General features: G+C 37.4%; 1 protein-coding gene across 34 annotated transcripts in view; it reads left to right on the forward strand.

Moving 5' to 3' along the window:
- The window catches only part of UNC80 (unc-80 homolog, NALCN channel complex subunit), a 222403-nt gene that overhangs the window by 170816 nt on the left and 27168 nt on the right, over nucleotides 1-24419 (forward strand). For 20 of the 34 annotated variants that reach the window (XM_082262331.1, XM_082262360.1, XM_082262353.1 and 17 more), the window contains 6 exons: nucleotides 2183-2348; nucleotides 5907-6086; nucleotides 6301-6439; nucleotides 13188-13244; nucleotides 18811-18892; nucleotides 23138-23300. In XM_082262331.1, coding sequence (XP_082118457.1) covers nucleotides 2183-2348; nucleotides 5907-6086; nucleotides 6301-6439; nucleotides 13188-13244; nucleotides 18811-18892; nucleotides 23138-23300 — 787 coding nt within the window. The remainder of the gene's footprint in view (nucleotides 1-2182; nucleotides 2349-5906; nucleotides 6087-6300; nucleotides 6440-13187; nucleotides 13245-18810; nucleotides 18893-23137; nucleotides 23301-24419) is intronic. The other 14 variants (XM_082262361.1, XM_082262337.1, XM_082262350.1 and 11 more) reach the window with 5 other exon arrangements.

The following is a 24419-nucleotide window of genomic DNA, read 5'->3' on the forward strand; positions in this document are numbered from 1 at the left end:
TGTGATTTGGAGCGATTTGCACTGTCAGCCATGACATCATCACGTTCAGCCTAAAACAAGGGAACGGATCTGATCTTCTGTGTATTACGCACACTTATCTAGACTCTTATACCTTGGAGTCTAGCATTCTAGTAAGCAAGTATGATTCATGGTGGAGGTGCACCTGGGTCAGGTTTCATAGATTATCCGCTCACCTATTGGACACTCGGCAAGAGACCTTTGTTCACCATCACCTATATGGACTTTTGTTCTTATTGTGTTTCACTTCAATTGCTTAGCGCGGTAACGTATGTTATATACAGTATCTCACAAAAGTGAGTACACCCCTCACATTTTTGTAAATATTTTATTATATCTTTTCATGTGACAACACTGAAGAAATTACACTTTGCTACAGTGTAAATTAGTGAGTGTACAGCTTGTATAACAGCGTAAATTTGCTGTCCCCTCAAAATAACTTAACATACAGCCATTAATGTCCAAACTGCTGGCAACAAAAGTGAGTACACCCCTAAGTGAAAATGTCTAAATTGGGCCCAATTAGCCACCCCCCCGTGTCATGTGACCCGTTAGTGTTACAAGGTCTCAAGTGTGAATGGGGAGCAGGTGTGTTAAATTTGGTGTTGTCGCTCTCACTCTCATACTGGTCACTGGAAGTTCAACATGGCACCTCATGGCAAAGAACTCTCTGAGGATCTGAAAAAAAGCATTGTTGCTCTACATAAAGATGGCCTAGGCTATAAGAAGATTGCCAAGACCCTTAAACTGAGCTGCAGCACAGTGCCCAAAACCATACAGCAGTTTAACAGGACGGTCCCACTCAGAACAGGCCTTGCCATGGTCGACCAAAGATGTTGAGTGCACATGCTCAGCGTCATATCCAGAGGTTATCTTTGGGAAATAGACGTATGAGTGCTGCCAGCTTTGCTGCAGAGGTTGAAGGGGTGGGGGGTCAGCCTGTCAGTGCTCAGACCCTACGCCGCACACTGCATCAAATTGGTCTGCATGGCTGTCATCCCAGAAGGAAGCCTCTTCTAAAGATGATGCACAAGAAAGCCCACAAACAGTTTGCTAAAGACAAGGAGACTAAGGGCATGGATTACTGGAACCATGTCCTTTTGTCTGATGAGACCAAAATAAATGTATTTGGTTCAGATGGTGTCAAGTGTGTGTGGCAGTAACCAGGTGAGGAGTACAAGGACAACTGTGTCTTGCCTACAGTCAAGCATGGTGGTGGGAGTGTCATGGTCTGGGGCTGCATGAGTGCTGCAAGCTCTGGGGAGCTACAGTTCATTGAGGGAACCATGAATGCCAACATGTACTGTGACATATTGAAGCAGAGCATGATCCCCTCCCTTCAGAGACTGGGCCACAGGGCAGTATTCCAACATGATAAGGACCCCAAGCACATCTCCAAGACGACCACTGCCTTGCTAAAGAAGCTGAGGGTAAAGATAATGAACTGGACAAACATGTCTCCAGAACTAAACCCTTTTGAGCATCTTTGGGGCATTCTCAAACGGATGGTGGAGGAGCACAAGGTCTCTAACATCCACAAGCTCCATGATGTTTTCATGGAGGAGTGGAAGAGGACTCTAGTGGCAACCTGTGAAGCTCTGGTGAACTCTATGCCCAAGTGGGTTAAGGCAGTGCTGGAAAATAATGGTGGCCACACAAAATATTGACAACTTGGGCCCAATTTGTACATTTTCATTTAAGGGTGTACTCACTTTTGTTGCCAGCGGATTAGACAAATAATGGCTGTGTATTGAGTTATTTTGAGGGGACAGCTATTTTACATTGTTAAACAAGCTGTACACTCACTACTTTACATTGTAGCAAAGTGTAATTTCTTCGGTGTTGTCACATGAAAAGATATAATAAAATATTTACAAAAATGTGAGGGGTGTACTCACTTTTTTGAGATACTGTATATGGTTTATCGAAAATTCTCCTTTATTGTTGCCAGCACCTTTCTTTCACTTTGTTTATGTGTTTTCGATTTTGTTTTCTGCCTGCACAATAATTTTCTTTTTTCACATTGATTTTAATTCATGTCAGTATTTTCTAGGTTTTTCATAGCAAAGTCAAGCATTTGCCTCTTAATAGCAATATTTAGTTGTTTCCATATTTTGAAAATATTGGTTTACAAGGATGAATTTTTCTCCCACTCCCCCACTAGTTGCTAGCACAGCCAGCAGAGACTCAGGAAGAGCTGAGTGCGAGGCAGCACATAGCAGACCAGCTGGAGAGGCGTTTCATTCCAAGACCCCTGTGCAAGAGCTCCCTTATAAATGAGTTCAATAATGAGTTGAAGATCCTGAAGGAGGCAGTTCATAGTGGGTCAGGTAAGACCAGGACAATCCTAGATGTGCAGTTTAAGCATCACATACTGTATAAACTAGACATCCATTTACTTTAACATAGGCTAGCCTAAATCTGGATCTGCCAACACATACTGTATGAGTGGATCTACCTATCGAAGCATGCTATGCTAGTATCTGTTCGTGAATCATCTGCCAGGAAGGCATTATTGAAAGTTTTCCTTAGTGGAATATTCCCACTGCCTACAGTGTTTCCAGTAAAGCAAACTTCTTAACTTTTTTTTTTTTTTGACTTTCAAAATGCAGTTTATTGAAAAAACAAACTAAATCACAATCAGTCCAGCATTGTAACACACAAAAGTAACACACTGAACAGAAGAACATAGTAGGTACAGGAAGGAACATCATATCGATACATTAAAATGTACGAGCAAACAACAGTAAAGGGATGGAACATCAGCCCCAAGGGAGTCAAGCCAGAAAAACAAAAGAATACTTAAACCAAGGTCCAACACTCGACCCCACAGGGGGGAACCCAGTAGCACAACTACCGGGTGAGTCAAGCAGGGAGGGGTGTTCTCACAACTGACCAGTGCACGTGCGGAAGTCCTCCACCCAACGGCCCCAAACCCTGTCAAACTTTTTGGGGCAACCCCTGTGTAAATAAATCAAGCGTTTATATGGAAGAGTGGAGTTAACCTCGGCCATCCAGAGGCGGAGAGTAGGAGGTTGTGTACGCATCCACAGTTTTACTATAAGCTTACGGGCGTGGAAGAGTGTTTCATGTAGAAAAGTGGTAAGGAATTTGTCAGCTATATCATCTGGAAAAAGGCCTAAAACACATTGTGAAAGGTCTACTTGGAGAGGGGAGCCCATGTGGTCATGGAGAAACGTGATGACCTGCAGCCAAAAGGTTTGCACCACAGGGCATGACCAGAGGATATGCAGAAATGTGCCAGGGTGGGCACGACAGTGGGGACAGTCGCCATCCACCCCCTCCCGATATCTAGCCATGCGAAGAGGAACTTCTTACCTTTTTAACCACTTGCCGACCGCCCACAGTATATTTACTGCGGCAGTCAGCCCCTCACAGGCAAAGCGACGTAGTACTGCGTCGCTAACCTGTGAGGCTCTAGGGGGCGAGCGTGCGCCGCCGGAGGCGCGCTCCCGCCCCCACTCGTTCACGGACCCCCCCGCGCGTTTGAGCAGCGGACCCGATCGTCCGCTGTGAAGGGAGAAAGGCAGGCGGCCAATGTAAACAAAGCCGCCTGTCATTCTCCCCTGTGTAAGAACAGAGATCATACGGTCCTGCTATGCAGGATCGTATATCTCTGTTGTTACACAACCAACCACATCCCTTCACAGTTAGAAGCACGCCCCTAGGGACATACTTAACCCCTCCTTCTCCAATAAAGTTAACCCCTTCCCTGCCAGTGTCATTTTTACAGTAACAGTGCATATGTATAGCACTGATTACTGTAGTAATGTCACTGGTAACCCAAAAAGTGTCAAAAATGTCAGTCAAGGGTCCCATCTGTCTGCCGCAATGTCGCAGTCCCACAAAAAAAATCGCAGATCGCCGCCATTACATGTTAAAAAAAAAACCAACAAAAATGACAAAAATCTTTCCCTTAGTTAGTAAACGCAATAACTTTTGCGCAAACCAATCAAAATACGCTTTTTGCGGTTTGTTTTTTACCAAACATATGTAGCAGAAAACAAATTGGCCTAAAATGTTAAAAAATTTGATTTTTAAATTTTTTTGGGGGGGAATTTCATATAAAAAAATGTGAAAAATATTGTTATTTTTGCAAAATTGTCGCTCTTTTTTTGTTTATAGCGCATGGTCAAAAAATCGCACAGGTGATCAAATACCGCCAAAAGAAAGCTCTGTTTGTGGGAAAAAAAGGATGTCAAATTTGTTTAGGTACAGCGTCGCACGACCGAGCAATTGTCCATTAAAGTCACGCAGTGCCGAATCGCAAAATAGGGCCTGGTCAGGAAGGGGGTAAAATCTTCCAGGGCTTAAGTGGTTAAGGAAAATTTATAAATGTGATGGTCTGAATATTTGCATGCATCTCAGTCACTTGATATTAGAAAAAGAAGAAATTCAAAATGCCTATTATATTTTATTTTTGCCCATCATCTACATCATATGTGTCCCTTTAAAAGAGAGCAGTTGAAGGAAAAAGGAAAAGTGAACTATTAGAAGTTTATTAAGATAAAGATTATTAAGAAAATGAAAATGCAGTCAGCAAGTTAATACTAAGATGGAAGGAGCAAGTCAATTTTAGGAAGAGTGAAGGCAAGTAGATATTATATAGTAAGTTAATAAGGGGAGAGTTGTAAAATATTAATCAAAAAGTAAAGTGTCTACTAAATACAGAAGAAAAGTTAGAAGAGATTTTGCAGAAATATATATACATTGAAGATATAGCTGTTAGGTGGTGGATCTAATAAAAAAAATATGTAGCATTTGTAAAGTATTGAAGCAAAATAATGCAAAGCTGATATATAGGAGTAAAAATAGGAGGCAATCAAAATAATTTATATTTACTAGCTTTCCGTTCACAGTAGGCGGGGAGACTGCAGTTCAGTGCCTTCCCTTTACCCCCCCCCTTTTTTTTTCTTTAGTTTTCTCTTTTTCATGTCATCTTTCATTCCCCCCTCTTTTTCCTCCTGTTCCTCCCTTTTTTACTTACGTATACCTTAAAATTGGCAGGAACCCTAGGGTTCTCTTGTGAGTGACACATGCCTTATTTTCTAATGGATTATTGCTTGACATCTTTTACATTTTGTTACACCTACAAGGGTCTTTTATTAGTGCATTTGCATTAATCTGGTCCTAACTCATAGATCTCAGTCAGCATATTTTACAACCACTATTTATTTTTTGTTTTACTGTTTCTGACATAAAGACATGCTGTATTACTTACTTGTCTGGCTTGTCTTTTTGCTGTATATACTATCACTATAAATAAGGAATTAAGAAAAAAAAAAAACATTTATATTGCACAACCATAATTATAAGAAACACAACTGGTGCAGATGAGAGACAAAACAATAAAAAAAAAGCATAATAGAAATATCAAAAATGATTTAATACTACCAAATAAAGGTTATATGTTTTTACTAGTTGGTAACGTGAATGAATATTAAGTTCAATAACGTGTGCAGATTTTGCTGGAATAACTTACCACAAAAGATAGAGAAAAATAGACAACACAGGAAAGGGCCATAATTGTATGAAGAACTACTCATTCTGCTTGTTGTAAGCAATGAACAGGTGGCAATTTTTTCATGTTACCCAGAGGTTTATGAGTTAGATTGATATTTAAGGTTTGCGTTAGGCATGAATCATGTCCATGTGTTTTAACGTGGTGAATTTTTTAAAAATCTGCTTACCTTATATTTGAAGAGTTTACAAAAGTACATGCATGGTACTAAGACAGTTAAGATACATTTAAGTTAAGAGTTTATCTAACATTTCTATTATTATAGCTTTTCAGAATATATTCTTTATATGTTGATTTGCAAATGATAGAAGGCTTATCCCTCTATTTGTCTAATTTAATTTTTAAGCATATCAAGGGAAGACCTCCATCAGTACGGTTGGGACCTCCACTTCTGCTTACCGTTTGAGTTTGGCCACTATGTCTCGCTCTAACACGGGAACAGGAACAGTGTGGGAACAGGATAGCGAACACTCACAGCCAGCCTCACAGGACACACTCAGTCGCACTGATGAAGAGGAAGAAGAAAGTAAGTTGGAGAGCCCTGTAATAAGGAGCACAAGGAGTCTATTTTTGCATCAGTGGATATCGGACAGCATATTCAATAAAACATTTCTCTTTTATTCTTACATGGCAATTATAATTACCACATTCCGACATGGGTTCGTGTTTGAACACTTACAAGAGGTTCTCATTCTTCCCCATACTACTAAAAAAAGTTTTTATTCCTTTTGTCCCTTTAGATGACTCTGTGAGCATGCCCAGTGTGGTAAGTGAACAGGATGCGTACCTCTTGAGTGCCATTGGTAGAAGACGTTTCTCCAGTCACGCATCCAGCATGTCTGTTCCCCAGGCTGAGGGTGGCATGCTTCCCAGCCAAAGGTAAACTGTGCTGTCCATCCATTGCATAGTTTCTAAAATTGATCTAATGGAAGTAGCTGAACAATGTCATGCTTTATTTCAAGGAACATTATATAATAGCAAAACATTTTTAAAGGTGTTGAGTCGATGGCTCCATTGACAGTTAACTTTTGCATTTATTTTGCATTGTCACAATGCCCAAATGACTAACTGCAGAGCTTCTGGAAGGGTGATGATGTGAATATATTGTTACAGGAATCATCTACAAGCCAAGCTCTTGTATAAGGGAGTTGTGTATGTGTTGGCCTTGCTAATTTGAATAAACAATGATTTCGTTTTTAGCAAACTTCATGGTATTATGATTAGAATTAATGGAATATTGCAAGATCCTCATTCACAACGGATTTGTTATAGCAAAACATTCTTGTAGCTTTCATCACTGACTTGGTAAACTTACAATAAACTGAAAGACTTCTTAAGGCAGTGACATATAAGACATACAGCATTACATAATTGACATCCTGGAAAATGCGGTATATGCACTTCACTATTATTACATTACAGTACTGAGGAAATATACCTTTTTGCTGTAACAAAGCTATTATTATTGTACTGATCACTGTGAAATAATTCCTCTTTGATTACTTAGTTGTAAATTACTAACAAAAACCTATGTTGCTGCATTTTTTCTTACAGTCTGCAAATTTCTCTTTTCCAGTTAAGTTTCCTGCCAATAATATTTATTGTCCTATAACATCTGGTTTCTTGTTCCAGTTGTCAGAAATCTTGTTATACTCTTGTGTTGAACAATGTTCATTAGCAGAGGTGGACAGTCATAATATAAAGAACAGTACAGGCATTTGCATGATGGAAAAGCATTTGCATTTGTTTCACGAGACAACTTAGCTGGAACCAAGAGAAAGATTAATGAGTAGACAGTGTTTTTTTCTATTTACTCTATTTCTGCGCATTAGTTAGGTGTATAACTGTAATTTATGGTTATGTCTATGGACAGTTACTCTTTCTTAAAGTCCTTGTGCTTATATTAGTTGTGTTTGTGTCTGCTATTGCTTACCATATACGATTTAAAGTCTCACATTTTATTGTTGATATTGAAACCATTTGTGTAACAGAGGATAGCTGGTCATGTCTGTTAGTGTTTGGGTGCTTCACTATAGCATTACACTCATGATAGCTATCGTATTATTAAAGCAGCAGAGCTAACATTTTTCATGTTTCCAAAACTGTCATATTAACCTTATGATTTCAGAGTGAATGCCAGATGTAATTCTGGTACAGCAATTTTGGTAACAACCAAAGACCAACAGTCATAAGTACGAATGATGTAAATGTGCTTTCTGTGCAAGTTTGTAAAAAGGGTCCTTAGAGTAGTATATCAAAGCCAATTTTAGGTGCTCTATATATGGTATACCATATAAAGAAGCCCCCAAAAATATTCCTGTTGGAATAGCATTAATTATTTCTAACAAAGATGAGTCTGAATACAATGGAATAATTATATTGGCTGGAAAAGAAACTCCTTAGAATTCTTTAAGAAGAAGAACTTCGTTTGTGCTTAAAAACTGTGAGCTGCCTTTTTATAAGGCTACTTTGCTATCTCCTTTAGTATAAGTGAATTCAATCTTACATATATTGGTTCTCAAGGTTACCAATAGTGCAAGTTATCCACTCCTTCAGTATATAAAAGAACTACTATACCCCAAAATATATTATTTTATGGGAAAAAGATACTAATAATTTTCACAATGTGTATGTGAGAATACACATGCTGTAGGTTTATAAATTGTACTGATAAGATAGTTTGCTCGGTAATGGGAAATATTGCTTTCACCCTTCAAACACCTCAATTTTAAGGATCTTCTCTTTTAAAATTCTCCTGAATTTTTTCAAATTTATCTGTGGATGCAAAACCCATGAGGATATAAATTAAAGCTGGCACTGTCAACTTGCAAGTATGCAGAATGAAAGTTGAAACTTTTCAGATCTCCAATTCATGACCCATTAGAAAGATAGAGGGGTGATACTCATATATGCCTCTATCCTCATATACCCCTCTACACACCCTTGGAACCTCTCCACTGCTCTGCAAAGATTTATATTTATTGAATTAAGATTCATAAAATATAAAAACCTATTAGCCTTACATATTGTAAATTTATACCCCTCATCATTTTCAGTTAATATACAGCTAACTGCATCAACATAATGAAAAGAATAATCTAAAATGAACTATATATTTCACAACACACTGTAAAATTATATATTGTACACATCTTATTACATATCTGTAAAGCCTCTCTGGAAAGTTTACCCCCTAATGACCAGGCCATTTTTTATGCGATACAGCACTGCGTTAGTTTAACAATTGCGCGATGGTGCGATGCTGTACCCAAATAAAATTGATATCCTTTTTTTTCTCACAAAAAAAGCTTTATTTTGGTCATATTTGATCACCTCTGCAGTTTTTATTTTTTGCGCTATAAACAAAATAAAAGCGTAAATTTTGAAAAAAAAAATATATATTTTTTACTTTCTGCTATAAAACACATCCCATAAAAAAATTTAAAAAAAAAATCGAATTTCCTTATCAGTTTAGGCCAATTTGTATTCTGCTACATATTTTTGGTAAAAAAAAAAATCCCAAAAAGCGTATATTAATTGGTTTGCGCAAAAGTTATAACGTTTACAAACTATGGGAAAGATTTATGTACTTTTTATTTTTTTTTATATTTTTTTTAGTAATGGCAGCGATCAGCGATTTTTAGTGGGACTGCGACATTACGATGGACAAATCTGACACTAAGTGACACTTTTTGGAGACCAGTACAGTGATTAGTGCTAAATAATATGCAATGTTACTGTATAAATGACACTGGCAGGGAAGGGGTTAGCATCAGGGGCAATCAAAGGGTTAAGTGTGCTCCTAGGGAATGTTTTCTAACTGTGTGGGGGGAATGGACGGACTGCAGGAAGAAAGAGATCGGTGTTCCTGATTAGTAGGAACACACAATCTCTCTCTTCCTGTCTGACAGAACAGCAGTCTGCCTTGTTTACATAGGCAGACCGCTGTTCTGTCTTTCTCCTGAACAATCGCGAGTGGCCAGCGGGCCTCGCAGCCACCGGGCCTGCTGATTGGCTCCCACTGTGTATAATCACAGCGGGAACGTGGCTCCGGCGGCACGCGCGCGCCCCCTAGAGCCCTTTATTAAAATCACGTACCGATATGTGATTTTGTGCTTAACCTCCTTAGCGGTAATCCCGAGCGTGACTCGGGGTTGATTTTTCATATCAGGATCGGTAACCCCGAGTCACGCTCGGGGTGGATTGCAGAGAGCGCAGCGGTGTTCTCTTACCTTATCCTGGCGATCCAGCGATGATCTCTCATTGCTGAGATCGCCAGCCGAGAGTCCCGTCACTCCTCCGTCCCTCCGTCGGTGTGATCACTTCCTAGTTCCGTTCCCTGCAGCAGCAATGCTGCATGGGAGCGGAACTAGGGAGGGAAATTCAAAAAAAAAAAAAAAAAACGTTGCACAAAACACAAAACACATTTTATATTGTATATATATATATGCATGCATATATATATATATATATATATATATATATATATATAAATATATATATATATATATATATATATATATATATGCGCATATATATATATATATATATATATATATATATATATACCGGTATATATATATATATATATATATATGCATATATATGTATATATGCATATATATATATATATATATATATGTGTATATATATATATATATATATATGCACACACACATATATCTATATATAATATATAATGCATGAATTATAATCTAATCAATATAATTTTATTATATATATTATATATTAAATAATAAAATAATATTATTGATTCGATTATAATTCATGCGTTTGTGTTTCAAATTTATCACATCTGGGATGTCTACTAGAGTCTTATTTTGGTCAGCTTTAAGTCAGTAATTACTAAGAATTGTAGGCCTATAATACATAACGCCAAATTTCCATGAAAAGAATTGTACCACTTTTGGTATGTAATTCCTGACATAATCATACCGCCAGGGAGGTTAAGGGCCGCCCTTTCGCCTTAAATGTACGTGGGGCAGTCCCTAAGTGGTTAATGTAAACATTTGTAAACTAATAGAGATATTGAAATTACTACTTTTCAAGCTTCACTAGACGCAAGTTTGTTTCATGTCAGTGACCCACTAGCTCATGGAACCAGAATCAGGATTACAGCCCAGACCTTGCACTTTTAAAAACAAGTCAGCAGAGGCGGCTCCTATTTTTCTAAACTTGGTTTTACTTCAAATCCTTTCTTACATGAACCAAGTCATTAAGATTACATGAGTTGGTTATAGTGGCCCTTTAACTGGCTTCTGTTTAAAATAGCCACATGTGCTAATTATCTCACTGTGACCAATGCTGGAATCTGAGATCCCAGAACAAAAAAAGCATTTTTAGAAACCTTATCAGCCACTAATATGCATTTATTGCATAATATATAAGACTCCCAGGATGCAACGCAGCCACCTGATATTATATTTGCTGTTAGTCTCGAAATGAGTACATACTGCTGATTCACATAGTAACCAAAGTGTTGTGCAACCAATATTGATGTAAATAACAGCACTGCACTATAGTGAAGCAACTGCTTTACAGGCATGCAGCTTAGAGATGGTTGCAGTGCTACAAATTGGTCTTTACTTAGAGCTAAATTCCAGGCAAACAGCTAATTATGTCATTGATATACATATTCCAGAGCTGTTTTACACACCAAAGGATTTCACTTAAAGTTGTTTAATAAACCTCAGATTTGAAAAATGAACAAAGTATATCCTTCTAAAGATTGTACTTGTTTCAATCCAGAGCACTAAGTGTAATTTCCCTCTGCTGCTTCATTCCTCTGCTATAAGCATAAGTCACTTCTGGTAAGTTTTCCTGACACCAAAAAAAAATGGTGACGGGGAAGGAGCTCCAGCTGATTGATAGCCTCAGCTCTATTCCTGTGTGCTGTATGAAGGAAGATGTGCCCCTTCCCCACAATCAAGCTCTCCTCCCTGATGTAACGTCAGCTCTCCACCCCCATGCTGTTCAGAGCTGAGAGAACCTGTGTAAATTCTGCACTTTAAATGAATGTAGGAGGAAGACAGCTATAGAAAGACAGGTACAACTTATGTACCTGTCTTTCTACTGTGTATTACCTGAGGCCAGTCACTTCACTGGGTATATGTAAGGGTTTACAACCACTTTAAAATACTTTTTGATTTATATTTCAATTTTTCTATTAGAGATTTTTGAAACATTTAATAGTGAAGAGCATCAGCTATAGCCCACAACTTTTCAGGGTAAAAAGCCTCCTCCTTCTTCAGGGCTTGAGCAATTAATGTTAAAAAAAATCACAACAGAATGCACAATGGAACCTGTGTTAAAGTGGAAGTAAACCCTCCTATCATTTTCAGCCAAAGAAGCTGCCATCTTGGCCTCTGTTAAACCTTTAACTGCCATGATGCTGCTCATGTGATCAGTTATGACACCAGCGGTTGGATGGTTTGACAGGATGGATGAGAGCACACCCAATGTGACAGTTAGCATTCCCGTCACGTGCCAGAAATGTAACAGTTTTTTATAATTATTATATTGATGGGTTTCCTTTCTTTTTAGGGCTTTATGATTAGTGATTATTAACACTGACTGCTGAAGCCCATAGGAAGGGGGGGAGCTTTCTCCCCCAAAACACGTAGGCTATATCTGATGCTCTTAACCATTAAATGTCCTTTAAGTGACACCAAGCATTCCTCCATACACATTCAAGAATCTTCTATCTGATGAGCGCTTCCTTGTGTCGCTGTCAGAGATGTAGCAGCCTGGGACCAGAATGGGTCACCTACATTAGATTTCAATCACAGATTTGCTTCTTTTAAAGAATGTAACATCCATCGAAACTAATTTTTACTTCTCTCAGTCCAGACCTATCACGTACACATCATGCCAAAGGGTTTGTATTCCTGTTCATCCAGTCCTGAGATTTACACAGTCCTGCAAGACAGCACAGCCAGCTAGGTGACCTGAATTTTGTCTATTACAGTAAAGCAAAAGAGTTGGAACTCATACCTGTCCCCAGTCTGTGACTGGAAGGAGCAGCAGCAGACACATAAGTTTATTGCTCTTCCTTCTCTTTCTATCAGTATGTTCCTTGTCATCACAAATGCAGTACACCACATCTGAATAAGCAGAGCAAGATTTGTATTTCTATAATCTCTTCTCATTTGTGAATGCATAACATTAAAAGATACAGTTTCAAGTAACAGTATGAAATTGCCTCATGCACTAATATGCATCCACTGATATGTATGATGATACCTTGAGAAAAAATGATTTCTGAATTGCTGTTTACTGCTCTAGTACTGCTGCTTTAATGTCCAGGTCATGGACCATAAACTCTTGCTCGCTCTCCTAATCTCCTGTATCTCCTCAGTTCCATCTTTGGCAATGCTTCCCCCTATATCCTGAGCCCCCTCTTTTTCCCCTGACTCTTGTAATTTTTTTAAGTGTAGAATGCCAAGAACCATAAATGACTTGCCATTGGTTTGTACGTTAGTTGAGTTCTTTTATTTAGAAGTTTTTGTTACTTTTTATATTTTTGCATGCAGATTTTCTGTTTGTTTTTGTTTTCTGTTTGCTTTTTCTATCCCTTCAATGCTTCATCTCCCTCCCCCTCCTGCAGCGAACCTAATGTTCTTGACGACTCCCATGGGCGTGATGGCGAGATCAGCCTGTCTAGGTATGAATGCTTCCTGTCTGTCATTGTGAAGAAGGAGGGAGAGCGAGGATTGAGGCCGGAATGCAAAATGTCCTCCCTCTCACTCTCATTTTGTCTCTCTGTTATTCTCTCCATTGGCCATTTGTCTGGATGTAAAAGGTGCAGTTCCCTCTCTGGTCAGACCTGAGTGTGGTGCCTAATATATTTATTATTATAGTAACCTGTACTCAGTGAACTGTAAGAGGCAGCATATATTTTATGCTGTTTGCATTTTCTCTTTATTGGTTTAGTTGGTTTTACAAAAAGCAGCTCACCTCTGTACTGAACCATAAAATTAATACAATATAGATAACCTACCAGTTTCCTATATTTTCATGGAACTCAGGTTGTGGGATTTTTTTCACCAATGTTCTTGCCTCCTCCCATTGCCTTTATAAGGAAGTATTACTCTTGATACTTGGTACTTCATTTACTTTTTAGTACAGAAAAATGCGTCAAGATAAGTGACGCTTTAAAGACCAAAGGGAGGCAGCAAACTGAAAATTCTAACAATTCTGGGGTACCACACAAGTAAAAGTAAAAGACAAAGTAAAAGTGGGAAATGTAATTCACTCTTGTCCACATAGGTCACCATGCCAGTCTTGATGTCATTATATCATAACAAACCAGCTCCTGTAGAAATCTACTGATGCACTGATTTAGTAAAAAGAAAAAAAGTTTAAAAAAAATGGATGTTTCGTTGTAAAATGTTGTTTACAGCCACATTTTATCCTGAAAGTTTTCTTTACAATGGAGGATTTGCTTGTCTTTATGTATCCTCCCTAATTGTATTGTTGGATTGCAATGATGCACCAAGGAGATAGATTAGATTAGACAGGCCTGTACCCAGCCCAGAGAGACTCTGCACCTTTCACTATTTAGACTCGTGATCTGACCGCTGTAGATTGTGTAGTTAGAAAAATGTTTTATCTCTCACCTGTTCCTTACCAGGGGTCCTTAATAGTGACTACAGAAAAAGATATAATGAGTGTTGAACTTAGGGTTCTGTAATAAGAATCAATTCAACACTAAATGTATTATTATTAGTAGAGAGCTACGAACCTCAGGTATTAGTGTAAGATAAAAGTGAGAGAACTAATAGTAACAACAGACATGTGGTTAGGAAGCCACATTCTATATAACTAGCTATTCCAGGATTCTTTATTATGGAAAGCCACAACAGTCCTGGAGCTTGCAGTGGATCGCTTCCAGTCCTAAGGGGCCAATCAATTATCTTTATCCCCTGATGCAAAGGAGAAGCTGAGAGACACTGTGTTAGTATTATGGTTGGTGGTCATTGTCTGTATTTTTCAAAAAAGTAATATGGTGCACAATCATTAGAAAAATGATATACTTAGTATCTCATTGTCATTTCTTCATTTTTAATATTACTGATTTACAAATGTTTTGTGACTTAGAAAACAGAGATACCTCAAGCATGTGCCTGCCACTTACAGACAGAGATGTTTGGGGCAGTATTAGAGGAGTTTGGTCACCACTTCTACAATTCACTTGAATTGTTTCAGAGTCATGCTACTGGGACTGACGACTTCTAGGCCTGTTCATCAACTTGCTGTAGATCGGAAACCCCAAGTATCACTGTGATTGTTATGTGATTGTATCTGTTTGTCCCTGTTCTTAGTCCTTAAAAAGTGTGGTCCAGCAATACGCATGTTGCAAATGTAACTATCTGGGGATTAAAGGCAGACATTGACATCCCATATGCGGCCCCCCCCCACAGAATGTGCACTGCTGCCATAGGTGCACAAGTCTATCATGTTATGTCTCTGACTCATATTTGTAAACTATTGACCCTCTATTACAAAATGTCTGCAGGTGACAGGCACGCTTGTAACCTCTAACCTAGTTTGGTTACTAACAAACAGCATAAATGCCAGCTGGCACTCAAATTGTAACTGTTAAACAAGACAAATGTACGTGTTTTATCCTAGAATGACGCAACCAAGAGCATCCAGCAGCATGTTATTAAAAAAACTGATAAAAAAAAGTGGTTCACCAATTGACTATTTAGCATTGAGAACATAATACACAGGCAAACAATATGACACTCCCTCTTCTGCTTCCACAGCAGGGTAGTGCTGGTTTAACCCACTGACAGGCAGTCCAATACAGTATATGAAGGTGCCACACACTTCCTTCTGTTGCTTAGTGAAGATTTATGTAGAACCACCAAAAATCTCAGGCATTTGGTGCAGCAGTCCACTTTGACTCAATGGGGATTTACTAAAGGCAAGTAAACTGTTCACTTGCAAGAGAATTTACCCCTAGCTTAGTGAATGAGGTGAAACTCTACTGACTTCCATCATCCAGTCATGTGCAGGCAAAAAAAATCAGTTTTTTAAATATCTGCCTTGCACGTGATTAGGTATTCTTTTCAAAGTGAAATTTTAGCACATTCACTAAGGAAACATTGCCTTGCAAAGTGAACAAGCTACTTGCCTTTAATAAATCAACTCCAATGAGTAAGTGAAATTGCACAAAATGTGTCTAAGTTTTTGTGGTTATAAATAAATCTTTTTAAAGCAGCAGAAGGAGGAGATGTACTGTGTTATCTGAAACAAGCAGTTTTATTAGTAGAAGAGACAACGTTGATTTACTAATGGAGAAAAGCAGTTTAATTTGCAAAGTGAATTTTCAATTTGCAATGGAATTTTCCCTTACCTTAGAGAATAAGGGAAAGCCCTGCTGACTTTTTTTCATCCAGTCATGTGCAAGCAAAAGTCCTGTTTATTCACCTTTTCCTTGCACATGATTGGGTATTCTTTGCAAAGTGAACTTTTACCACATTCTCCACACACCCCCCCCCCCCCTTTATTTCCTATCTATAGACACCCAAACTCCCATAGTAAAAACATATTTTAGTGCCTGAATGCTGTGAAGTGAATCTTTCTCAGCATTTTAGGGGAATATAAGTTGTAACCATATTTATTCTGTGATGTTCCTAATATCTGATTGCCTACTTGATGAATATTCACTTGTGTACCAGATGGTTCCATTCTATGGATCTTTGTTTACTTGCTATCTCCTTTCTGTAATGCCAATTGCTGTACTTTTTTAAATTCCTTCAATAAAAATATTGTGAAAGCACTTTTACCACATTCCCTAAGCTAAGGGAAAATTCTCTTTGCAAAGCAAACATGCCCTACTCCTTTAGTAAATCAGCCACGCTGGATCTAAACAGAGATGAATTGCTTCATTAACACAGTCGAGAATTACTTTGTTGAATTATATTGTGTTAATCCTAAATGCTGCCTAGAGAACTGTTTTAACATTTCCTGATATGCTGTTACAATAGGTTGTTGAGAAACTATTTAGTTCCTGTGCAGCACCAATGTCTCAATGCAAAATTAAGCTATTAGGTACTTTTTGATGTTGCTTAAGTATTTCAGTAGACTTTTTTTCTAGCACATCTCTACAGTAGAAACATTGAAAGACATTTTCAAACAAATTAGTGTCAAAATTAGATGCACATGTTTTGCAGATCAGGCCTATCATTTTTTAAAGTATATGCAACTTTTTTTGTATATTTACAACCCCTGCACCTGTAATTCTGGGCATCCAACTGAAAGAGCTTGAACTTGAAGTACACACACAATTAAGAAGTGGTCTGGGGAAGGTTTAATTTTTTTAGTGTTTTTGAGCAGAGGAGGGAGGAATTTATGAATCAAGTCCTACTGTGTTCACTATTTACACTTTACTGTATATTTGGTGTTTGTTGCACAGTTTTTATGTAAGCACATCATGCAAGTGTGTGAATGTGGAAAAAACAGAAATGTATAATATTACTAAAAAGCAGTATGGTATGTCCCTGTCTAATAATTGGTCACTCAATAAACATGAAAATGGTAGCCAATGCTTTAAAACACATATGGAATAGCGGGGGCGCTGTCTGTCTGGGTGCCGCTATGCTTTCGCACTGTTGGTTGGATGCCTAACTTAAGTTTACATTTTAGGTTATAGTCTTATTGACTACCCATTTTGCTTTTGTGTTTTTCTGCATTGGCACTAATGTATGTCTTGTTTTCTGAGATATTTACTGTATACATACGAAGTATTTGAGCCATGTTGGCTCCTAGTGCACTGTTAACGCTTTCTTTCCAAAAAAAACTTCAATAAAAACATTGAAACATAAAACACATATGGAAAATGACAATTTCTGATTTTTCAAGTGTTGACCATTGTCTGAGCATGTCTTGGTAAAATGCTTTAGAACATGCCTACCTTGTTTTTAAGTAGATGTTCTCAAATTCATTTTGGGTATTTTAGGAGATGAATTCACTGGTATTCCAGAAGCTGTGTTATATCACATGCACACAGAAGTAAGAACAGGACTTAGTGTGGCAAATATGTTATGATGTAAAATAAATTATTCTAAAAAGAAAACCTAGCTGAAGGAACAGGGTTCCCCAACAGCCTAGAATACCATTTTTTTTCATCAAATACACCTGCTTCTTTGTTTTTGTCATTTGGTATATGTTGAAAGTGTGTGTTCACAGTTCCTGTTTATGATTAATATATTTTAATTGTTAAGATTAGCTTCACCATTATCTTTACATAGCTGCATCAGCACTCAACTGGTTATATTCACTGTGAAAGCTCTGGTGCTTTGGGAAATGCTTTTGGGTTACCATAGATGGGGTAAACTGCTTTCTACCTAATCAACAAGCAAACACATTTTAGTTCAAACCAGTTATGTGCATGTTGAATAGGTGCTCAGTGACTGCCCAGATGTGTCAGGGTGTTGAAAAACACCAGCTTGGTATGAGATCTCAGATTTGTAGACCATTCTTATTTAATTTGGTTTGGCCTATGATTGTTCCCCTTATAAATGCAACCATTGTTTTGTTCATCCAAACTATTTTTCTGCAACAAAATTGCATGCAGCTTGAAATAAAATATATTTAGTTCCACTACAAAAATATAAGACTGAATATGCTCAGTCGCTGGAATGAAAACTGTAGTTAGAAGCTATAGCAATTTCTGAAAGTGGCTCTTGCTAAGAAATTAAATAGTGCCATAACCGTGTTTGGAGTCCTTTACTAATATATGCAAGGTAGCAAATGTATTGCTAGACAGAATTTATGTATTGTAACATAGTTTCTCATATATAGAGAATATGTCTGAGTTAGGTATATAATGATGTAAAGTACCATATGGCAATCTAAATATATATAATGGTAGAATAGTTGAATTACATGCTTATCCCTGTGCAGGGAAGTGCACTGGTAGCCATGGACAAAAAATAGTAACATAATATAACTATAACCAACTGTAAACAAACAGCAGTATTAAAGTTTCAGGACTATTATTACCCCAGGTGACTTTTTTGTAGAGAATCATGGAAAATTTTAACAGGTAATAATTGATATAGATTCTCCTCTTGGGCATTGTTGTTAAACATACACTGGATCACAGTGCTTAATCACCAAGTGATAATAAATGTTGTATATGTTTCCAATTACATCTTCCATACGTCTTCCTCATATGTGTGAACATTCCATGTGTTAATACTGTTAACACTCAACAGGGTAGCAAGTGTGCAGAGTGAGCCTGGTCACCAAAATCTTCTCCTTCAGCCACCATTGGGGAGGAAGAAAGGACTAAGGCAGGTAAGAACAAAATGCTGAGGATGACCAACTACATGGTGTCAACCTCAAAAAGAAACAATCTGTTTCAAGATGTTTGGCTTTTCCTATATATCAAACCTGCACATAAGGTATTGGTAATATGTTTATTGCTTAAAATAATGACCTGATTACATCTACATTTGTTGCAAAACCCATGTTTATTGTTTGTCAGCATTGTGAGACATCATCTTGTAAACCCCACCATTCTTTCTTACAGTTCAACATCATGTAGCTTTGACTCTGTAATTTTAGCTGCTACTCGCTGTTAACTTCATTAATAATACTGATAGCTAAAGGCTGTGTAGAACCTTCAATGCTTTGCTTACTTTGTGATTTTGGCTCATGTATTGTATGCACTGTGCATTATGTGATGATGTTTATTGCAGACCATCTAGCTGTAATCAAATGCATTTTTGGAAATGAAACCAAAAATTGGTTGGTTGCTATGAGCTGAGTGACATCATCATTTGCTTCAGCACTGCCTGCTTGCAAGCCATACAGCATCAGGATATAGGAAGGCCCATTGACTCCCATTAGATGTGGATAAATGCAACTTTTTGAATTTCATTGAAAATTTAATGCAGCCATTAGGACTGGGACTGGGGGGGAGGATGTGGCAAGAGTGCAGCTACCCTTAATGGTGTGTCTTTATATTTTGGCAGGGGCCCTGAGAGGCAGCAGCCCATACAGTATATTCAAACGAGCTGAGAGCCCGCCCCACCCCTTCCATCCTTTACTGACTAACCTTGTCTGAGTACTTAGTGGCATACTTAGGGGGTTGCTGTCCACGCTGGGTACTGGCAATATGGGTGTGCCAGCCAGCTGCCCAGCATATATAAATATTTTTTTTGTTGCATCTTGCAACTGTCTTTAGGCAAAAGTGTTGCTGTAGTGCACGTTTTATAGATCCCAGCTGCAGAAGATAGGGGCGCCCATGTAATGGGGAGGGGAGGCGCAGTTTTGCATCTTCGCCCTGGGCACAGGATGACCTTGTCCCTGTACTGGTAGCTATTTACTCATAGCAAGCAATCAGCATTCAGTAGCCATACTATACAATACAAACCTAATGAAAACTAATTAATGACCGGGTACTGGCCTGTGATCTGTTGCTTTGCATTGGAGCATGTCCCTACTGTTTTTACTATATTTTAAAAGCATATAAATACTCTACACATGTATAGCTATGATTGTATGCAAAAAGAATATAATGAAGCACTTTTATATCTCATAAAAATACTAAGAATATTGTTCCGCGATTATAATTCTGTAACCACCATTATGTCTGTCTGTCTCTGTGCCACTTTATGTAGTATGTGTCTCTCAGTGTTGGTAATAAGGAATAACTTCAATTTATATTTGAGTAATATCAACATAGAAATATATGACATAACCATAGACACAGAATTACCTCTTCTGTGTTCAACAATATTTGTTACAGAGCTCGTGAGAGAAGGTTTACTGATACTAATATTGACGTAATTCAGATAGTGGTGTGATACAATAAATTATCTAACCTCATACATGCATTTTCCTTGCATGAGTCGCCATAACTCATGCACGTGACTGATCAAATGGCAGAGGTGGAGTACAGTAAACATATGGTTGGACAGCACAGAACACAAATGTATAATATTTTCATCTCTTCTCTATATTCTGTATGTGAAGGTATCCTTAGATGTATGTATATGTTAAAATAACATTTTTTAAACATTTAAGTGCATACAATTATAAACTTTTAATTATTTATACATGTTATCTGTGGTGAGCACCAGATGTAACTACAGACTGGAATTAAAAACATTTAATGATTTTAATTGGTTCTTTCAAAGCTTCATTGTAGACCTATTTAGTATAAGGTCAGTCATTAGGAGAAAAATATTGAATAAGAAATATAGAGCATGCAGACTCAACTAGGTTAATAAATTGCAAAAGCTTTTTTTACTGCGAATGTAAAAAAAAAAAAAATGACTTATGTGCATAGCTTCCAGCAATAATTTTTTGATAGGTGCAGTGTTTTATACTTTCAAAGTACACATTTTGCTGACATATCAATGTGGTTTTGCAAACAACAGCAGCTCTGCTTTATTAATGCCCGATTCTGAGTCTGCTTTTCTCTATAGTTATAATTTTATTGTAGTAGATTCTGAATCCTAGCCCTGTCATTTTTATGCAGGCTCATCAGAGAAGCCCAAATTGCATTTCAAACTATTCATACCGAACCCGCTGTTAAAGTTGTTGCAGTTGTAAAAGGTACTGGAGTATGAATATAGTTCTTCATTTTACTAGCATACAATACAAGCTAGGATAACTTTACCATTAAAACCAATGCCATCAAATTGTACATTATTGGCCAGGCCTTAAAAAACTGACAAAAAGTCAGGCTGCACAGAAGGGTACCTTGCTTTAAATTGGGTCTAAATGAAAGGGTTAACATAAACCAACGAGAACTGCCTTGCTGGGATAGATGGGTAAAGAGTAACTGAAGATCTAAAATACTTTTTTTACCTGCACCAGGGTTCCTTCCAGTGTCTGAAAGTTGAGGCATTTGGTGATGTGACTTATGTTGAAGAGTAGTAAATAGTAGTCTTTTTGAGCATAGATCATTTGATGAATACCCTTATTGGGCAGCGATCATTTTGCAAAAGTCCTAGATTTTTTGTAATGTGATACCAAGAACAACATGTTCTTCAGAAAAGTATTTCTTATAGATACCTTTTTTTACAATGGGTCTTTGGTCTGGTCAAGTTATGTCATGGGTTCTCCTCCTCCGCAGATAATAAGTGGGTCCAGAATGTGGCAGAGAACAATGCCATGCAATAAAGGGGCGCAGTTCTCTGCACTATGCCCTTGTGATTCCAGGGTAGCTTGATGATACCCCCAGAGGGTATGTCCTTGATGCCTTATGCTCAGAGAAAAGCGCTTGAATGTCACTAAACATAAGTCAACCAGAAATAGGACAGGCGCTGTATCACAGAATCTGTGGGAAACAGCGTATGGGGGAAGGTGAGTGCTACAACAAAAGTTTAAAAAGAGATGGGCAACTAATAATTTAAATTAAAAATACCTGGAATAGAGCTTTAAATTTTTTAAAGCTGGTACATATCCAAATTTTCAATAACATGATACGAAGCAAAGCAGGCAATTTATTTATTTTTTTGCTGATAATATGTATATATATATATATATATATATATATAGTTTATTTATATATATATAGTTTGGAAATTATGCTATATCCTTTCTGTTTTTTGGTTACCAAAAGTCATGTATATGAAGGCTAAACATTTCTAACGATATCTTCACATTTTGCATATATGACAGAGCACATCATAAATATATGAAATAATTGTATCATTCCTAAATACATTATATTTATTCATTGATTTGTCAATTGATCACCACGACAAAGTGAATACTGTAGAACTACAGGAGAAAATGTCAGTAAAAATATGTAACAGTTTCTGAATTTCTTTGGAGTGTAACATGGCTTGCTTGGCAAATTTTGTGAAATATCTTAAACATTTGAATAAATGTTAATATATTTTGGGGTAGTTCAGTACCTCAATACCTTTGGTTTTAATTCTACTTCTATGAATGATACAGTATATTTCATTTTTCAGCAAAATGGCAATATAGAAAATATATTTCCAAATGCTGTCTTAGAACAAATTTCTTTGCATGCTTTGTAAAATATAAGCCTGACATTCTGAGACTGTTAAGCTTTCATGGAATATTGCGGGAGATATACTGATAAGTCCTGAATCGTTCCTGAATTCATTGGAGTTGACAGGTCTGAATTTAAAAATGGTAAGTCCCACATCTTTCTGTGACTATAGATAAATTCTCAGTTACATGATGGTCTCTTATTAGAAGTGTATAAATTGTACCAGGAAATTATTTGTTTTACTAATGAGTATTTAAGCAATTGCTTAGACTTGGAGAGCAGTATGTCACCTTCTTGCCATTTACAATGTGGTGAACTACAGACCTCTTAGCTCTACAAATGAGCGTTATTACCAGAAATATGCCAAAAATTATAGACAACATTTGAAGAACATCTTGATTTACAGCCATAAATTGCACATTTGAGTCTTTAACTGATTCTTGGTACTCTGTAGGCAACCATGTAGATGTTGACCTTGAGGTTTACTGAACCATACCTTTTTCACACTATTTACTATAATTCTTCCTGAGTGTTAATATGTCCCCTGTATTGTGGTGTAACAGGGGGCTTTCTCTCCTTCTCACCTGGTTCAGCTACGAAGGCCTTTACTTTCTCGTCAGAAAACGCAAACTGAACCAAGAAGTCGCCATGGGGCTAGACTCTCAACCACTCGTAGGAGCATACAACCCCGAGCCAAGCAGATACGAGAGGAAGATCAAAAAGCAGGTTAGAATCTATTCTATTTTAACATAGAAATCATAGCACTACTAATCATTTGTCACATAAAACCTTATCACAATCAAACATGTATAAAAGAGATGGGGACAGAGATTAAAGTGAGATATGAGTAACACAAAGTACACATGCTAGACAAAATTCACAGTTCAATTAAATATGCCATTTTTCCATTCATAGTTAATAGTATCCCTTCCTGTCACTCTGGTTGTGAATGTCATGTTCTTCTTTGCAAAATACTTCCTAAAGTCCCAAGCACAAAAGACACATCTTTCATTTTTCTAGTCAGGTCTGGGAATTACCCACAAACCAAGTTAGCAAGTTTGTAGCTAATTCAAACCAACCATGGTGTGTGATACTTATATACAGTATGAAACCACTGTGTAAAAATGTACTGGAAATGGGGTAATGCATTCTTTGCGAAAGACACTATTACCTAAAATCAGTGCGGTGAACCCCAGTGCTGAGCTTTAGAAATGGAGAAATTGAATTTCTATTAAAACTTTTCATTCTGCTAAAACATAACATTTATTCTTCCCACATAATTGTCAGGTTACATGGTCACTTTACAAGATGTGGTAGTATTCACCACATCTTGATATAAAGTCATTTATTGCAAAGTTAAAAAAAAAAAAAGGCAAAAATGAAGCTGTATAAGCCAAAAATTCCTTTACCCACTTCAGCTCCGGAAGGTTTTACCCCCTTAATGACCAGGCCATTTTTTGCAATATGGCACTGCGCGTTTGCGCTGTACCTAATCTGATGTACTTTTTTTCCCCCACAAATAGAGCTTTCTTTTGGTGGTATTTGATCACCTCTGCGGTTTTTATTTTTTGTGCTATAAGCAAAGAAAGAACTACAATTTTGGAAAACAAATATATACTGTATATATATTTTTTACTTTCTGCTATTAAACGTTACCAATAAAAAATATGTATTCTGCTACATATTTTTAGTAAGCAAAAGTAGTAATAATTGTTAATTGATTGGTTTGCCCAAAAGTTATAGCGTCTACAAACTAGGAGAATAGATTTTTTTTTGTTTATTGTTTTTACTAGTAATGCCAGCGATCAGCGATTTTTAGCGGGACTGCGACATTGCTGGTGACAA

This window comes from Pelophylax lessonae (genome assembly GCF_965119305.1).
Source record: "Pelophylax lessonae genome assembly, chromosome: 6".
Classification (NCBI taxonomy): Eukaryota; Metazoa; Chordata; class Amphibia; order Anura; family Ranidae; genus Pelophylax; species Pelophylax lessonae.